The sequence below is a fragment of the Dasypus novemcinctus genome, chromosome 1 (genome assembly GCF_030445035.2).
Source record: "Dasypus novemcinctus isolate mDasNov1 chromosome 1, mDasNov1.1.hap2, whole genome shotgun sequence".
Lineage (NCBI taxonomy): Eukaryota > Metazoa > Chordata > Mammalia > Cingulata > Dasypodidae > Dasypus > Dasypus novemcinctus.
The window spans coordinates 134,810,036-134,827,175 of record NC_080673.1 but is presented as its reverse complement, the minus strand read 5'-3'; the positions used below and the strand labels follow the sequence as shown (position 1 = coordinate 134,827,175).

At 36.2% G+C, this 17,140-nt stretch overlaps 1 protein-coding gene across 10 annotated transcripts in view; it reads left to right on the top strand.

The window, feature by feature from the left end:
• SLC4A4 (solute carrier family 4 member 4) overlaps positions 1-17,140 on the top strand; it is a 445,649-nt gene that overhangs the window by 353,501 nt on the left and 75,008 nt on the right. For all 10 annotated transcript variants that reach the window (XM_058297298.2, XM_071216116.1, XM_071216109.1 and 7 more), the window contains 2 exons: positions 1,265-1,335; positions 15,637-15,828. In XM_058297298.2, the coding sequence (XP_058153281.1) occupies positions 1,265-1,335; positions 15,637-15,828 (263 nt within the window). The remainder of the gene's footprint in view (positions 1-1,264; positions 1,336-15,636; positions 15,829-17,140) is intronic.

Sequence of the window (17,140 nt, the reverse complement as noted above, 5' to 3'; positions counted from 1 at the left end):
AGAAAAGGATGTTGCAGAAAAGACCTTCACTCTGTTGTGACAGGAAGCTCATAAAATTGCATTAGAGAATCTAGCTCAGGAAGGACAGCTTCCCAGACACCATGTAAATAGAGCCTGTGATTTCACATAATGCTGTTTTTCTTCAAAAGCTTGGACAGGTCAGACATTTCAGTTGACAGTAGAGATTCACATCATCTAGCCTTGGCAAGTACTATTCACCTTGAGGTCTGTGATCACATAAATCATATCGATTGTGATTATTAGAAATTCTGGGTGGTAGAAGAAAGAGGGCTGAACAAGCTTCTGGTACCAACTCTGCTTTTGACTGACGATGTAATCCTCGTCGTCTCTTCCTTCAGAGTCCACACAGTATAAAACGGATATAAAACTATACCTATTATGGGCTCTAGTGTGTTTTTAAATGAACAAATGGAATAACGTAAGAAAATATACTTTAAACTTTTTAGAACAAAACATAGGTTTTTTAGGTTTTGTTAATAATTTACTAAATTCTTCTACCTTTTGGAGTGCATTCGTTATCCATTTGGCTGTGGCTAGATATGTTTTCTTGTTTGGGACAAGCATTCTTAAGCCTGTTTAGATTCTTTCTGTAACCTCTAATGAAGCGGAGGAAATAGGGAAACATTCAGTTTGCACGCGTGATAAAATAGGGATGCCTAGCAGCTGCTAGCTCTAGGTTGTTAGCCAATTCAGAGCCTTCAAAAATCAGAATAGATTCCAAACCTGAGAGAAACTAGGATTCATCTAAATATTTTCTCCCCTTTAATTTGTTTGCTTTATTTCATTCCTTTTGCCTTTATCTGCTATAATTCATTTTCAGTCAGGAAATACCTCCTTTCTAGCTTCCTGTATTCACAGTAAACAAATATTTTATGGTACATGAAGTCAGTAATCAACTCTCCCAACTATTAACAGCCATTTCTTCCACTCGGCAAAATATATTGAATGCCTTTTGTAACAGGTAAGAATATTATAAAACTGAAAGCAAAGAAATTTTAATACTATATTTTAAATATTTGTCATTCTATCTTGGTGGGGAAAGTTAGCAAATTAAAGCACAACAAATAATCTTTATTTTATCTAGGTGAAAAGTGAAAATATTATAAGTGAAAATTCATTGTGCTTTTATGTTGTTGTGTAAGATATTTTTAATATCTAACCTTGCTGTTTTAGATATTCGTTTATATATTTAGGTTGTCTCTATTTACTTTTATAGTCAAAAACTGTATTAATTTTCTTACAGTTAATATCACAATATCTAATGATACCACACTTGCCCTGGAATATTTACCAACTATTTCTTCTACTGACATGGTAAGTGACTTAATATTTTTGACTACTTGAATATTATATACTCTAACTGTAAAATTCATCATATGGTATCTCCTACCATTCAGCAATCCTGGCATGAACACATATATAAAAACCAGTGATAGTAGAGGGACATTTTCCTTTGCCAGCTTTTTTTTTTTCTTTCCTTCTTTCACCAAAGCAAACGCTTACTCCTATAACATGGTTTTATAACCTTCTTAGAAATTTAATTACTATATCCTATTAATTGTGACCTTGAAATATTTTCACGGGGAAAATGGGTGTGGTTGAAAAATGATAGCATTGGTATCCTCTCTCTGTTTCTAGTACATTAAGACTTCTTTTGACTAACCAAATGGTGCTGTGTTCTCACTAAGTGATTGTAGCAAGACATTTCCTCAGTTACTTCGAAAGAACCATGCCTTGATCAGATGACATCCTTTCCCAGGGCTTGTAACCAAGAATCTTTAAGAGACTGGAACTTGGCTTTAAAAATGAGCTGATTTGGATGGAAGGTCTCACACTGGAAGGCAGCTTTTGTGTTGGAGAAAAGGGGAAAGTGCTGTTTCAGACTTCCAATTATGTTCCTTCTACAGTGAATATGGAATCTTACGAAAGAATATCAGTCTTTCAGTTATAAAGACGGAAACCATAATACTTTGTATTGATAGAGTGCTCGTCTCTCAGGAGACCAGAACACTTCTGCAGATAGTATGTAATGAGTGCCCCCAATATCCCTTTTAAGATGATGTTTTGTATCTTCCCTAGTCAACACTCACTTGACCCGGTTTCTCTTTTGTTTTCATATTCTTTGGCTCTCTTGACTTCTTTCCTTACTGTTAACAATCTCATTGATTTTATTCAAAATTGTCTTTGTTTCTTCCATGTGTGATTGTGTGTGTGTGTGTGAATGGATGAGAATAAGTTTAAAGGCCAGTCAGCCAATGGCTAACAGGACTTGCCTAAAATGCAGGGGGAAAAATACTTTCTTCAAGATTAGAAGGATTTTAATTAAAATTAGTATGATAAAAAACTAATAAAAACATTAAATTAATTTGCAGTAAAAATTAATAAAACAGTCATTTCCACTCACAAAGAAATGATTTCCTAACTTAATTAATTTTGTAACTAATCAAGGAAAGCTTTCAAATTAATTTATGTTTAAACCCTGTCTTTGGGAAAGTCCTGGAAGAGACTCCAGTTATTGATATGTAATTATAAAAAGAGTATTCTATCACATTAAGAGTCATGAAAAACAAATGAAGTTCTGATTGACTTCTAGTTTGATGGTAATAGAGAACATATAGACCTAATAATGATTATAATTTAGCACCATTTATAGAGCATCTACTGGAAACCAGGTGATTTATGCATAATCATTAAAATCATCAATATATGTTATAATCATTAGCAAAACCTATCAGACATAATTAATCCCCATTATATTGATGAGAGAAACTAAAGCTCTGGGACCTTTCTTGTTCAGAGTCATATAGCCATAAATTAGTAGAACAAAGATTTGAACCTCTGAAGTCTGGATGTTTCCAAGGTCTGTGAATACACCGTGCTGCTTCAATATTTGCAGACTGAAATATATTCCCTTTCAGTTCTAGTGAGTTCTGTATACTCCAGGGTGACAGTCCTCCCTTAAGTGTCAATGGCATACCTTGTGTAAGATAATAAACTGTATATTAAAGCTCCTGTAAAGAAAGAACTTAGCAAAAGGAGAAAAAAATTATGTTTGTGTATATATGTGTGTGTGTGTGTATATATATATATATACACTTCATTTCTCTTCTGCTCATATCAGTTCCTTTATGTATACTTTGCATATATATGTAGATGATTCAGAAGTGGGCATTAAAGAGGTAATATGATTTGTTATTGTGAACAATAACTACCATTTATTGGTAGCTAGTGTCTGCTAGGTGCCAGCCTCTTTATTTTAATTGTCTATAATCCTAACAATAACTTTTGAGTTAATTAGATATTATCTCTAATTTATTGATTAAATAGAAACTTAGAAAGGTTGCCTGACCTTCCAAAGGTCATAAAGTGGTAAACCTAGGATTTAAACTCAGGGCTTTCTAACTACAAAGCCTGCCTTATTTCCATTCTTTGAGGGAAGCAGCATAATATTTTATGTAGAAGAACTTATAGATTATTTGAATTGCATCAGACTTCCTTGTTTCAAATTCTTGGCTCCACTACTTATTAGGCTGTGGAACCTTCTTAGTTTTCCATTCATAAAATGGTGATGATAATAGTACCTACTTCATAGGTACTCTAAGGATCAGGTAAATATGTAGGAATAACAGCATAGTGGCTGGCACACACTCATCTCTCAGCCACTGTTAGGCACTGTCATTAGTCTTTTTAGATACTGTTATCATTCCACTAGACCATGCTGTCCTCATAACTCAGAAGGTTAGTGGACAGAAAAAACTGGGAGCCACTGCTTCTGGCAGGCTACCGAATCTTGAGCTCTGTTATCCTGAATCTTTCCTAGGACATCCAGTCTTGAGGACCTAATTTCCTCCTTTTCATTCCAGCCTCAATAAGATCATGAGAGAAGGTGCTGTAAAATTGACTTGCAGTTCCAGGACACCAGGGAGGTCCCCTCTCACAAGGCCCTGAGAACATCCTGTCAAAGGAGGGAAAGGCTTTTCACTTCAGGTTCATCAGCATGAAGTTTCTTCTTCCTGATGGTAGGGATTTTTCCATGGGGAAAGAGCAGGAAAGAGGGAGCATTAGAGCATTTAAACAGATATTAGAACCCTAGAATAACCATACTTCAAGATAAAAAGGCAGGTTTTTCATTATTTCTTTGTTTTTGGAATCACTGTGTCTCTGTTCTTCTCAGCTCTGCCAATTTTCTTACAGCTTTCTCACCAAAAGTCGGCTGCTTGCAGACCCTGAAGTCCTGCCATGGCAAGTCTGCCTGCCAGTCTTGCTCTACTTTTTTCCTGGAGCTCAGTTGTGGGTGCTCAGACATCTCTTCCTGGACCTCATCTCCTTGAGCCTCTCAGGGCTTCTCTGCCTTTCTGCTGCTGTAGGCGAATCTTGAGTCCTCTTTCTTACATGTATTTTTTCTTCCAGTTCTCAGTTTGTATAAGACTCAACAAGAGGATGAAGACCCAAAGGGTCAGGTCTTACTGATGTAGTGCAATCAAAAGCCCTAAAGTTATATAATCACATGACCTAATCAAAGGTCCTTTAACTGAATTCAATGTAATTAAATGTTCCCACACCCTTAGTAATGGCTTAAGTTAAGAACATATCTTTTCTCAGATTCAGAAAATTCAAACGTCACACCTTTTAATGTGCTTTGCTTTATTGTGTTTCACAGATTTTTTTACAAATTGAAAGTTTCTGGTAACCCTATTTCAAGCAAGTCTATCATCATAATTTTTCCAACAGCATGTCCTCACTTCTTATCTCTGTCATATTTTGGTAACTCGCAATATTTCAGATTTTTTCATTGTTATTTTATCTGTTTCAGTCATCTGTGATCAGTGATCTTGGATGTTACTATTATAATTGTTTTGGGGTACCACAAACCATGCCCATATACAGCTGTGAGCTTAATAGATAAATGTTTTGTGTGTTCTCATTGTTCCACCAACTGGCTCTTTCCTGTATCTCTCTCGTTGGGCCTTCCTATTCCCGAGACACAACAATATTGAAATGGCCAATTAACCCTGCAGTGGTCTCAAAGTGTTCACATGGAAGAAGTGTTCCATGTCTCTCACTTTAAATCAAAAGCTAGAAATGATTAAGCTTGGTGAGGAAGGCATGGCAAAAGCTAAGATAGGCTGAAAGCTAGATTTCTTGTGCCAAATAGTTAACCAAATTTGGTACTGAGAAGTGCTACTCCAGTGAAAACACAAATGATAAAGCAAAACAGCCTTATTGCTGATAAAGAGAAAGTTTTAGTGGTCTAAATAGAAAATCAAAGCAGCCACAACATTCCCTTAAGCCAAAGCCTAATCTAGAGGAAGACCCTAACTCTCTTCAGTTCTTTGAAGGGTGAGAGAAGTGAGGAACCTGTGGAAGAAAAGTTGGAAGCCAGCAGCCGTAGGTTCATGAGGTTTAAGGAAAGAAGCTGTCTCTAACATAAAAGTGCAAGGTAAAGCAGCAAGTGCTGATGTAGAAGGTGCAGCATGTTATTCACGAGATCTGGCTAAGATCAGTGATGAAGGTAACTACACTAAACAACAGATTTTCAGCATAGATGAAAATAGCCTTCTCTTGGAAGAAGATGCCATCCAGGGCTTTCATAGCTAGAAAGGAAAAGCCAATGCCTGGCTTCATAGTTTCAAAGGAGAGGCTGACTCTTTTGTTAGGGGTTAATACAGCTGCTGACTTGAAGTTGAAGCCAATACTCATTTAACATTATGAAAAGTCTGGGGCCCTTAAGAATTATGCTAAATCTACTCTGCCTGTACTTTATAAATGGAACAACAAAGCCTGGATGGCAGCACATCTGTTTACAATGTGGATTACTGAATATTTTAAACCCACTGTTCAGACCTACTGCTCATTAAAAAAGATTCCTTTCAAAATATTACACTTTCGGCAGCACACCTGGTCACCCAATAGCTCTGATGGAGATGGACAATGAGATGTGTATTATTTTCATGCCTGCTAACACAACACCCATCCTGCAAATCATAGATCAAGGAGTCATTTCGACTTCCAAGTCTTATTATTTAAGAAATACATTTCCTAAGGCTGTAGCTACTGTAGATGTTGATTCCTCTGATGCATCTGGAAAAATTGTAAACCTTCTGGAAAGGATTCATGATTCTAGATGCCATGATAAACATTTGTGATCATGGGAGGAGGTAAAAATATCAGCATTAACAGGAGTTTAGAAGAAGTTAATTCCAGCCTCCATGGATGACTTTGAGGGGTTCAAGACTTCAGTTAATGAAGTGACTGCAGATGTGGTAGAAATAAAAAAGAGAACTAGAATTAGAAGTGGAGACTGAAGATGTGATTAAACTGCTGCAATGTCATGTAAAACTTGAACAGATATGGAGTTGCTTCTTATGGGTGAACAAAGAAAGTGGATTCTTGAGATGGAATCTACTTCTGGTGAAGATACTGTGAGCATTGTGGAAATAACAACAAAGGACTTACAAAATTACATCAACTTCATTGATAAAGCAGCCACAGGGTTTGAGAGGGTTGACTCCAATTTTGAAAGAAGTTCTACTGTGGATAAAATGCTATCAAACAACATCACATGCTACAGAGAAATATTTCCTGAAAGGAAGAATTAATTCATGTGGGAGACTTCATTGCTGTCTTACTTGAGGAAATTGCCACAGACACCCCACCCTTTAGCAAACACCACCCTGATCAGTCAGCAGCCATCATCATGTGGCAAGACCCTCCACCAGCAAAAAGGTTATGGCTTGCTGAAGGCTCAGATGATGGTTAGTATCTTTTAACAATGACGCATTTTTAAATTACAGTATATACATTGGTTATGTATAAACAATGTTTTTTCATACTTAATAAACTATAGTATAGTGTAAATATAACTTTCATAAGCACTGGGAAACAAGAAAATATTGTGTGACTTACTTTATTACAATACTCACTTTATATGGTATTCTGAAACCAAATCTGCAATAGCTCTGTGGTAGACCGGTTCCTTCAACCTGCCTACAAAATTCCTTAAAAGGTTCGCATAAAGCTTTAAGACCAGCTATAGCTGATCTTAAATTTGAGCAACAAGCATTGAGACCTGTGGCTTCCAGTTAACCTGCTTTCAGAGGGAGAGACCAGACTTCAAAAGAAGATAAAGAATATTTCCATCATCCCCAAAAGTCCCACAGAGTGTTCTGTATCTTGTTTTATGCCCTAGCTTTCTGAACCTTGGGAGCTTTGGGGTACAGTGAATCTCCTTATTTGAGAGAAATCCCTGTAAGACATACAACTTGCGAGAGGGTAAGGCATTTGCCTTTTGAAGCTGGAGGCAGAGCAAGAGGGCAAAAAAAAGATCTACCTAGGTTCAGAAAGCTGGGGCATAAAAAGGTGTAGAACATTCCATGCAGAACAGTCCATGGATGAAGGAAAGTCTTCCCTGCCTCCCATTTTAGTAAAGTGGCTTTCTTGCATTTGGAGGGTGGGGGAGGGAGTGGAGTGTCCATGTATCTAAGGGTGATTTCTCAGCAATCCTGTCCAACTTTTGGTGTACTACCTATTATACTTGTTAGACCACAAGAAAGTTTGATGGGTGGGTGCAGTCTCCGTCTATGCCTAGGGCCGCTCTGAATTCTGTCACCCCAGGCTACATGCAACCATTAAACTTTCATGAAAGTTAGCTTATTTCTTCTTATCTACATCTGTATTGGAGAACGTCTGTTGCTCTGCCAGAGATGAGGCATCCATGGGTGTTTTCACTCCTGTTTAAGACTTGTCACTTTTTGGAATTTGTTTATTTAGGTTTCTTTGCATCCTCATCTCGCTGATGTGTTTTAAAAACTTAAGATTTTGTGGCATATCCAGTTGCTTTCATTGTTATGGTGGGAATGACAGTCTCTTGCAACTTTCTACATATTAATCACAAACAGAACAAGAAGTCAGTTTTGATATTTCACAGTAATACATATAAGTAGACACAAGGGCTATTCAAATGTATGCTATAGATTATAAGGCATGATTGTAGATCACTGCAAATCTGGCTCACTCCCTGGGGATAAGAAACCTAAATGAATACATCTCCTACTTAACCTTGAGAATTTTATTTGTAGCATCGTGTTCATTTATATTTAAAAAGGTTGTTAATCAAACAAAGAAGGTAGAATCTTATTTTATTTTTTTGCTTGTTCTTTACCCAATAAATCATATCATGTCTACATGGAGATGTTGTTAATCATGAGACTAAGAACTATTACAGTCACATAAATTCTGCTTGACAGTCAGGCATGGAAGCAAAAATGCTTTGATTTGAGGTACCTTTAGAGTGATTCTAAGAGTTAACATTCATTTTCATGGGAAATGGAATGGCCTGTTAAAATTCTTGTGCATAGCATCCTTCTGATTTTCTCCCACTGAGAAAGTCAAGTGTAAAAACTATTCTGTCCTTAAATATTGCTGAAGATTACATGTTCTTGTAATCTTTAAAAAAGTTGAAAATTTCAAATATGCACTCAAATACAGAGAATAGTAAAATGACCACCCTATACACTTCACCTAGTTCAATGACGGCCAACATTTTTCCCATGCTGTCTCATATATACCCGACTGTTTTTTGGAGGGGGAGGAAGCTTTAGTATTTCAAATTTTACAATAAATCCTTCAGTATACATTCTACTTTTAAGATTTGAAAACTAATCTACTTTGTGTATATTTGTCTTAAAAAATGAGATCCAGAAAATTTGATAGAAATCTTTTTTTTAAATGAGATTAACCTCAGATAAGAACTTCAGTAACTTGTTCTTACTACTTTTATTTTTCTTTAAAGAGCAGTTGTCTGTTCTCTCTGTCCATTTGCTGTGTGTTCTTCTGTGACCGCTTCTATCCTTATCAGTGGCACTGGCAATCTGTGTTTCTTTTAGTTGCGTCATCTTGCTGTGTCAGTTCTCCTTGTGTGCGGTGCCATTCTTGGGCAGGCTGCACTTTCTTTCATGCTGGGCAGCTCTCCTTACACATTGGGCTCCCCTACACGGGGGGCACCCCTGGGTGGCCTGGCACTCCTTGTGTGCATCAGCACTGTGCATGGGCCAGCTCCACACGGGTCAAGGAGGCCCGGGGTTTGAACCGTGGACCTCCCAAGTGGTAGGCAGATGCCCTATCCATTGGGCCAAGTCTGCTTCCCTTACTTTTGAACCTTATTTCCCACTACCCCTTCACAGAAACATTCTGCTTAAGTTCATCTAGTTCACTTGTTCCTCCACATGGTTACCATTCGATAAGTTGTTTTTAATTTTTATTTTTTTAAGGTTTATTTTTTTATTTATTTCTCTCCCCTTCCCCCCTGCCCCGATGTCTACTCTCTGTACCCATTCTTTGTGTGTTCATATGCACTTGCATTCTTGTCATATGGCACCAGGAAACTGTTGCTTTTTTGTTGCATCATCTTGCTGCATCAGCTCTCCATGTGTGCTGTGCCACTCCTGGGCATGCTGTGCTTTTTTTGCGTGGGGCGCCTCTCCTTACAGGCTGCACTCCCTGCACATGGGGCACCCCTATGTGGGGGACACCCTTGCATAGCCTGGCACTCCTTGTGCGCAGCAGCACTGCATGTGGACCAGCTCACCACACGGGCCAGGAGGCCCTGGGTATCGAACCCTGGACCCTCCATATGGTAGGCGAACACTCTTGTCGGTTGAGCCACAACTGCTTCCCTCGATGAGTTTTTAATTAAGCATTTATTGAATAAATGAATGAAGTCCCCATTTCAGCATCTTTGCTCATAGTGTCTCTATCTAATGCTGTACTCTTTTCTTTCTGCCTATACCTAAATATATACAAATCCAAAGCGCATCGCTTTTATTCCCTTATCCATTGGCTTTTGTTACTCTCCCTAGCATTTCTTTTTAGTTTTTCTGCCCTCCTACACTTCTTCGTACTTTTTTGAATATGAGAGTTCTCCAAGGATCAGTCTTTTTTTCAAGGTTTCTCTATACTTAATGAAATTGATTACTCCCTCTTCTGATATATTAATCTGCACTAATCATTTCTTTTACTGCCTTTTATTGTTAGTGAAAATTTAAAATGAACATATTTTATTTCTCCAAGGAAATTGAGGACAGGGTATGCTTTATTCTTCTTTATATTTTCTTTGGGTCAAATTTTTCTGTTTTCTAGGTTTTATTATTACTCACAATAGCCTCTGTCTAAATGAGACAGAGTTGCCAGATTTAGCAAATAAAAATACAGGATGTTTTATTACAGCTAAATTTCAGACAAACAGTGAATGTGTATGTGTCCCAAATATTGCATGCATGTCCTATATTTTATCTAGAAACCCTCAATTGAAAGTTTATTTTACTTTAACTTTGTCCTCCAGATAAAAAGGGTAGGTAAATGGGTGGGTAGTGTTCCTTAAATATGGCCAATATTTCAGCTCTTGGTGAAAGATTTAATTCATTTATTCAACAAAGATTTATTCAGTGCCTGATGTATCCTGAGCTGAACTCTGCTTCTGTTCTGCTCCACTTCTTCTTTCTTATTTCTTAGTGCTATACTAAGAAATAAGAAAAGTCCTCTGGCTCTAAACTTGGATTGTTTATAGTTTTTATCCATCCCCAGTTGCCAAATCCTAGTCAATCTCTCTCCTTCTCTCCAAGATTTCTCTCTCTGTCTTAATCTCTTACAATCTTCTCTCCATTCTTGTGTTTCCTATCATCCCCTCTTTTCATTCCTATTCCTGTTTTTTTTTTCTCATCTACCACAAACACCTCAAAAATCTTTACCAACCCTCAAGATCTTGGCCTTTTAATACACCCACCTCCTGGGTTCAGTTCCCAGTTCCTCCTGAATAAACAAAAGCAAACAGCAAGCAAAACAAATGGAAAAAAAAAATTTCAGGAAAGCCAATGTGGCTCAGTGGTTGAGCACCGGCTTCCCATATACAAGGTACCTGGTTCAATCCCCAGCCCCTGGTACCTAAAAAAAAAAAAAAAAAATCAAAGGAAGACAAAATAATAATATGTAGGGGCAGATGGTGTGTTGAGAGGTCTAATATTTCAGAGAAGATGAAGGAGATAAGGATGAAGACTGAATGAAGTCCTATGAATTTTTTTTTTTATAACTAGAAGATCTTCTGTGAATGTTGAGAGAATAGTTCAAAAGAGTAGATTTAGAATTCAGTGAGCTCAGAAATTAGGGGGCATGAAAAAATGAATAGAAATTACAGAATAGTTTTTCAAAAAATTCAAAAGGATAGGCTAGAAAGGAGAGCAATGACTTCCAGGTTTTCTGTTGTTAGTATCAGGGAGGATGAAGTTGCAATTGACAGAAATGAGCAAGACTATATTGGTAGAGCAAGTCTGAGGAGAAAAATGGGAAGTTAGTTTTGAAAATGGCAATTTAAAAATACCTGTGATGATCCAAGTAGGAATGTAGAGTAGTTCAGTATGAAGTAATTAGAAAATTATTAAAGCTTTGCATTGGAGAACATTTTTTGATGAGTTACCATGTTTTGTCATCCTGCAATCATTAATTTGTTCTTAGAGTCAATGAAAATTGGAGTGTGGCCAAAATACACAGAGAACATCCTATTAGGAAAGACTTGTCTCAGTTATAACAACACTAGAGCAGTACTTCTTAAACTTCTTTACATCTCAGACTCCATTGAGGTCCAATGTATTCTTTGGTCACTCTTCCAAGATAAATATACATGTATCAGTGTTTTAAATGTGACTTTAGGAGACTCAGGGATTCTTTGTTTTTATGCTCCTTGCCATCTGTAATGGCTATGTCCTATAAAGTATTGTCTTCTTTTGAGATCCACTAGTAGTTGTTTGTGTATATTCCATGATGACTGACTATATTGTAATCAGAATGGTTTGAGTATGAAGAATACTGCACTTTGAAGAGTATTTTCCAGCTATGATCACATTGTTCTTCATGGTGCTTCTTTGCTGCTATTTAGGAAAAAATCCTGTTTGTTACTGCTTGGGGAAATGAAGTTACTTCTTCCTGATTTCCAAATGGATAGTGGTAGAAGCCCATTAGGATATTTTCTCAGCCTTCTGCTTTGATATATGTTCAAAATAGATTCTTCAGGAGATACACGAACCTAGGGAAGAATCACTTTCATCTTTTCTCTTGTCCTGTGACTTATATCTGAAAATGATCAAAACCAGAATTACTTAGAGTGAATTAGTGAGCATTAGAAATGGTATCCATGAAATAAGAATATAAATATAAAAGTCTGCCAAACAAAAAAAAGTGTAATGTATTAATCTGATAAAGTCCTGAGAATTTATCAGACAATAATATAAAGTAGCATAGGAATCCTAGACAATAGATTAAACTAGGGAATAGGCAAACTTTTTCTGTAAAGGTCAGATAGTAAATATTTTAGGATTTGTGTGCTAGATGTTCTCTGTTGCAGCTACTCAACTCTGCCATTGTAGCACCAAAAAAGGAGCTGTAGACAATATGTGAACACATAAGCATGGCAGACTTTCAATAAAACTTTATTCCAAAAACAGGCAGTAGGCTAAATTTGGCCTGTGAGCCTTTGTTTGTTAACTCCTGGATTAAACTATTCACAATAATTTTAGATAATTTCCAATAACAATGATTTTAAAGCAGTGTTCCCCTGAGCTATAATTCCAAGAGGTGACTAAGGGACTGCCTTGAGGTGGGCAGGGTATAGAGAGAGAGGATAGGACAGCTCAGTTTTATCAGTTTTAAAGACTGTGGTTCTTAGTGAATTTTATATGAAAAAAAAATATTCCCCTGATAATTTGAATTCAGAAGCCATTGGATAGAGCAAGTAGTAAATTTTATCAGTGCAGTTTCTATTATTTTTTTGCTCCTTTTATATACACACATACGTAAAGCAAGATGGACCTCTAAAGCAAAAAAAAAACCATATCATTTTGACTCAAAACATCAGTTTCATAGATAACAAAATGTGATATATTGGACTAAAAATTTTTATGAATTGGGTCTCTGCAAGTATTAAATTCTCAGTTAATTAACACATCACTTAGCATATTTATATATATTAAACTATTAATAGATGAGTTAGGGACGCTTTGTCTTAATGTTTAGTTTGTTTCTGATATGGATCCTACTTCAAGTTTTATAGAGTTAACTGATTGATATTAACTTATATGGAATAACACTGAAATAATACAAATAGAGAGCTAGCTTTTCAGTGATATTTTAATAGAATTGTTTATTAGCTAGAGTTTAAATTTTGTAGGCATGGGAAACTGTGTATTGATATGTTATATCTCCTGATATATATACTGCCTAAAGTTTCTATATATAAGTCCTTAGTGAAAAGATGCTGTTTGGGGGATAAATTCTTTACAATACTACAAAGAATCATTTGAGCACAAAATACTGATATTGGCATTTTAAGTTGATGTAAGCAAGAACAGTGTCTATTGTTTCATGTTCACAAGTATAGCTTATCCTTCAGGCTAAATCTGTGTAAGAAAATCAATAAAACTTCCCATTGGGATGATTTTAATGAAGCTTTACTTCTTTACTTCTTTGGGGAACTCTAGTTATAAAAAAGGATTCTGCTGCTAGAAAGTGCTGAAGTGAAATTATGGTAAATTTTTGCTGATTTTTAAAACAAGGAAATCTGTTACCTATTATGGCCTCTAAATGTTAAGTGTATTCTGCTAAAAATATCCTTATGCAGAAATCTAAAAAATAATATGAGATGTGATTAATCACCTTTCAGAAACAGAGTGTGGTAAAGGAATAATTATGCAATTCAGTTGTTTACAAATTGAAATTAGTATAGAAAAATATTTCAGGTAAAGATCTAAATCCTACTCTTTATTGACTTACATAAGTACTTACTTTTTGACCCTTAAATATAAAATATAAAAATATGGATTCAATCGAGCCAAAGATTTTGATCTGTTTGATCTTCTTGTCTGATTATATAATTCATATCAGGAGAATTCATTGAATAATAGAGGATATTAATGAAGTGTTTGGCGTGAGGTAGAATTCTTGCCTTCAAAAGACAGGAGAAATTACCCTTCCACATTAATTTGAAAGATATTCTCAAATAAATTTGCTGTTAGCACATGATATGCTCATTAGTCCAGGACCGAAGAGGAATATGGTTGTAGGTAATTAGAATTTCCCAAGCTGAGAACCCAACCCCTTCCTCCTTTCCAACCCCACTGGCATATATTTAGACAGGTAAGACTTTGAAAATATCCATAAAAAGGAAATAGCCTTAATTGTCACAGTGTGCAAGAAAGGTCTCTGAATAGCAAAACACACTCACTTAAAGAATAAATATTTTAGAAGGTTCAAATAATCAGTATAAGGAAGGATTCTGCAGAAATTTTGTTGAGTAAGGGAAGGAGCTACCAGAAACTACTCATCACTGAAAATGTTCAGGTAGAAGATGAATGTCCATATCTTTGAGACTATTGAATACTAATGGTGAGAAGTCTGATAAAATGACCTCTAAAAAGAGCTCCTTGGGCTCAGAGTTCATTGACTTCGATCAGTAAATCAACAATTTTAGGTTAGGTTTTCTAGGAGCAGATCTGATGTAGGGATTTTACATGCATGTAATTTATTGATAGAGTGGCCTCCATGAAAAGGAAGCGTGGGAAGCAGGATGGGAAGGACAGGAAGGGAGTTAAGCAAGAAGATGTATAAATGCTCCCACTTTGAGACAAGGGGCCTAGTTTTGTACCCCTTGGTACAGTTGGCTGCAGGAGGGCACAACATGCCAGGTAAAATAGCTCTTGTGTGGGTAAAGGCAGTTCTCTCGAGAAGGAGGCAACTGTCAGGTGTAGTAGCTACTACTCAGAGCAGGTGGGAGATGGGAGAATTGGTTAGCTAAAAAATTCTCCTGCATAATAGAAATATAGACTCCATAGAAATATAGATTCTCCTGCAAATTAGGAACAGAGGCAAGCACACAGAGAGAAGCACAGTACTGACAATGTAACAGCTGTAAATGAGATAGAAGAAAATTTGAAAGTTGACCTATGAGCTTGGGGCTATTTAACATAGAGATGTATATCCCACACACAACTCCACAGCACATTCCACCAGTGGATGCATCTAGTGATGATCTGGAGTCAATGAGAAAAAGTGAGTTTATTATTTAGAGGAAAAATTAGCTTATTTGTGGAAATAAAGAGCAAATGAGCAGTTTGCTTACTATAACTTTTAGACCATTAACAATTAGGGCCATGAGCTAGAAGCATAAGGAAACTGTGCACTACCAAACTGAAGTACTTTTTGAACAAAAAGATGTTTTAGAGAGTGAGTACCTCACATTTTGAAATTTAGGATAATTATCGTGTCTCAGTTTACTCTCAGAAAAGAGGGATTTTGTGGTTTGTTTCTGTTAAACAAATGGGTGGTTTTAAAGCTGTGGTTCACACGAGGGAGCAGGTTGCATCATTCTCATTGTATTATCAGTAATCACCAGCTTTCTGGCCTTCTTTACCTTTTACTACATTAATACCTCATCAGATTTCACCCCGCAATAGTTATCAGTGGACGATTTTACAGAAACTTTTAGTATAATCCCTGTATAGTCCATCAAGTATCAAAAGCTCCTGTTGATGTGTCAGTGTTCTGTAGAAATATTTTAATGTCTTTCTTCTTCAGTACCACAATGCTACCTTCGACTGGGCATTTTTGTCGACAAAGGAGTGTTCAAAATATGGAGGGAAGCTTGTCGGGAACAACTGCAATTTCGTTCCTGATATCACGCTCATGTCTTTCATCCTCTTCTTGGGCACGTACACTTCTTCTATGGCTCTGAAGAAATTCAAAACTAGTCGTTATTTTCCAACCACAGTAAGTATCTGAGCTTTATATAATTTTCACTGAATTTGCACTGTATGGACAATAACAAAATAAAATAAAAATTAAATGGCACCTGTAGTTTAGCTTTTCCAATACAATTTTGTGCATTTTTATACTACTTTCCAAGCTTTGTCCTTATGTATACATATTTAATATAATTGTAGTTTTTAAAATTCTAATGACCTCACATAATTCTGTCATAAATTCTATCATTCTAACTGTACTGAAAGGAAAAGGTAAGATGTTACTCTATCTAAAAAATGCCTGAGTAAACAAAAAAAAAAACTTTCTAATCCATAGTAATTAAGTACATAAATAAAACTTTTCATACTAATCTGGAATTTTGATGTTATAGAATGTCTTGTTTGTTAGCTCTATGAATGAGTTATTTAGTAGTTGAATTATGCTGTGGGAATAAACCCAAACTGTGTTGTTACACAAATAGAGGTATAAGATATCAGTGACATTTGGGCCAAATTTTCCTTCACATAATGATGAATGCGGTAGAATGGAGAAACAGATAATTGAGCTGGCTTATGCAGACAGCCTGTCTCCCATTAACATGCTTGGATTAACTTGGAGTCAAAATATGGTTCATTGAGAGACTAAAAGATAAGACCAGTATTTAGTTAATGGCATTTTGTTTTTTTACCTTAAGAATGAGACTAAGATAATCCTTTGCTTTACAGTTTCTTGGTGTTTAGAATGTCAAAATGTCTTAGGTAATTTTGATTATACCTGATTTATGTAACTTGCTCTATATATCTGACATTCATGAAATATTCCTTCTTTTGTTTTATGTAGGAGTACAAGAATTTTAAATCTTGTTGTTGATGAAATTCTTGTTTCCTGGAAGGAAATGAAACTTAAAATTAATCACTTTCACCCAGGAAAGTTTGACTCACTGATTCTTCCTATAAACTTGAAAATAAAGGGAAGGGTTGATAATGAAATGTCCCAAGCTAGCTGGCCCAGGGATTGAAAATTTCCATGAAATGAAATATTGAAAGAAAAGTTCGTCTTAGTCACCATAAAATGGTTGTCACAATCTAGTACTCCACAGGCTTAATTCAGTCCAGAGTCATTCTTTGTTTAACCAACACTTTGTAAACCTAGATACTTAGAACATTGAGGCCTGGGGTAGAACCTGTACTTCCCAACTAGTCATTGTCCTCACAACTCTCCATTGTCAAAGACGTGGCTATTTCACCCATTCAGGTTAAACACCTGTCCCTGAAGACATTTGAGCTTATTACCACAGGCCACACACTCAGAAATATACATATTTGATACAGCTCTTCAA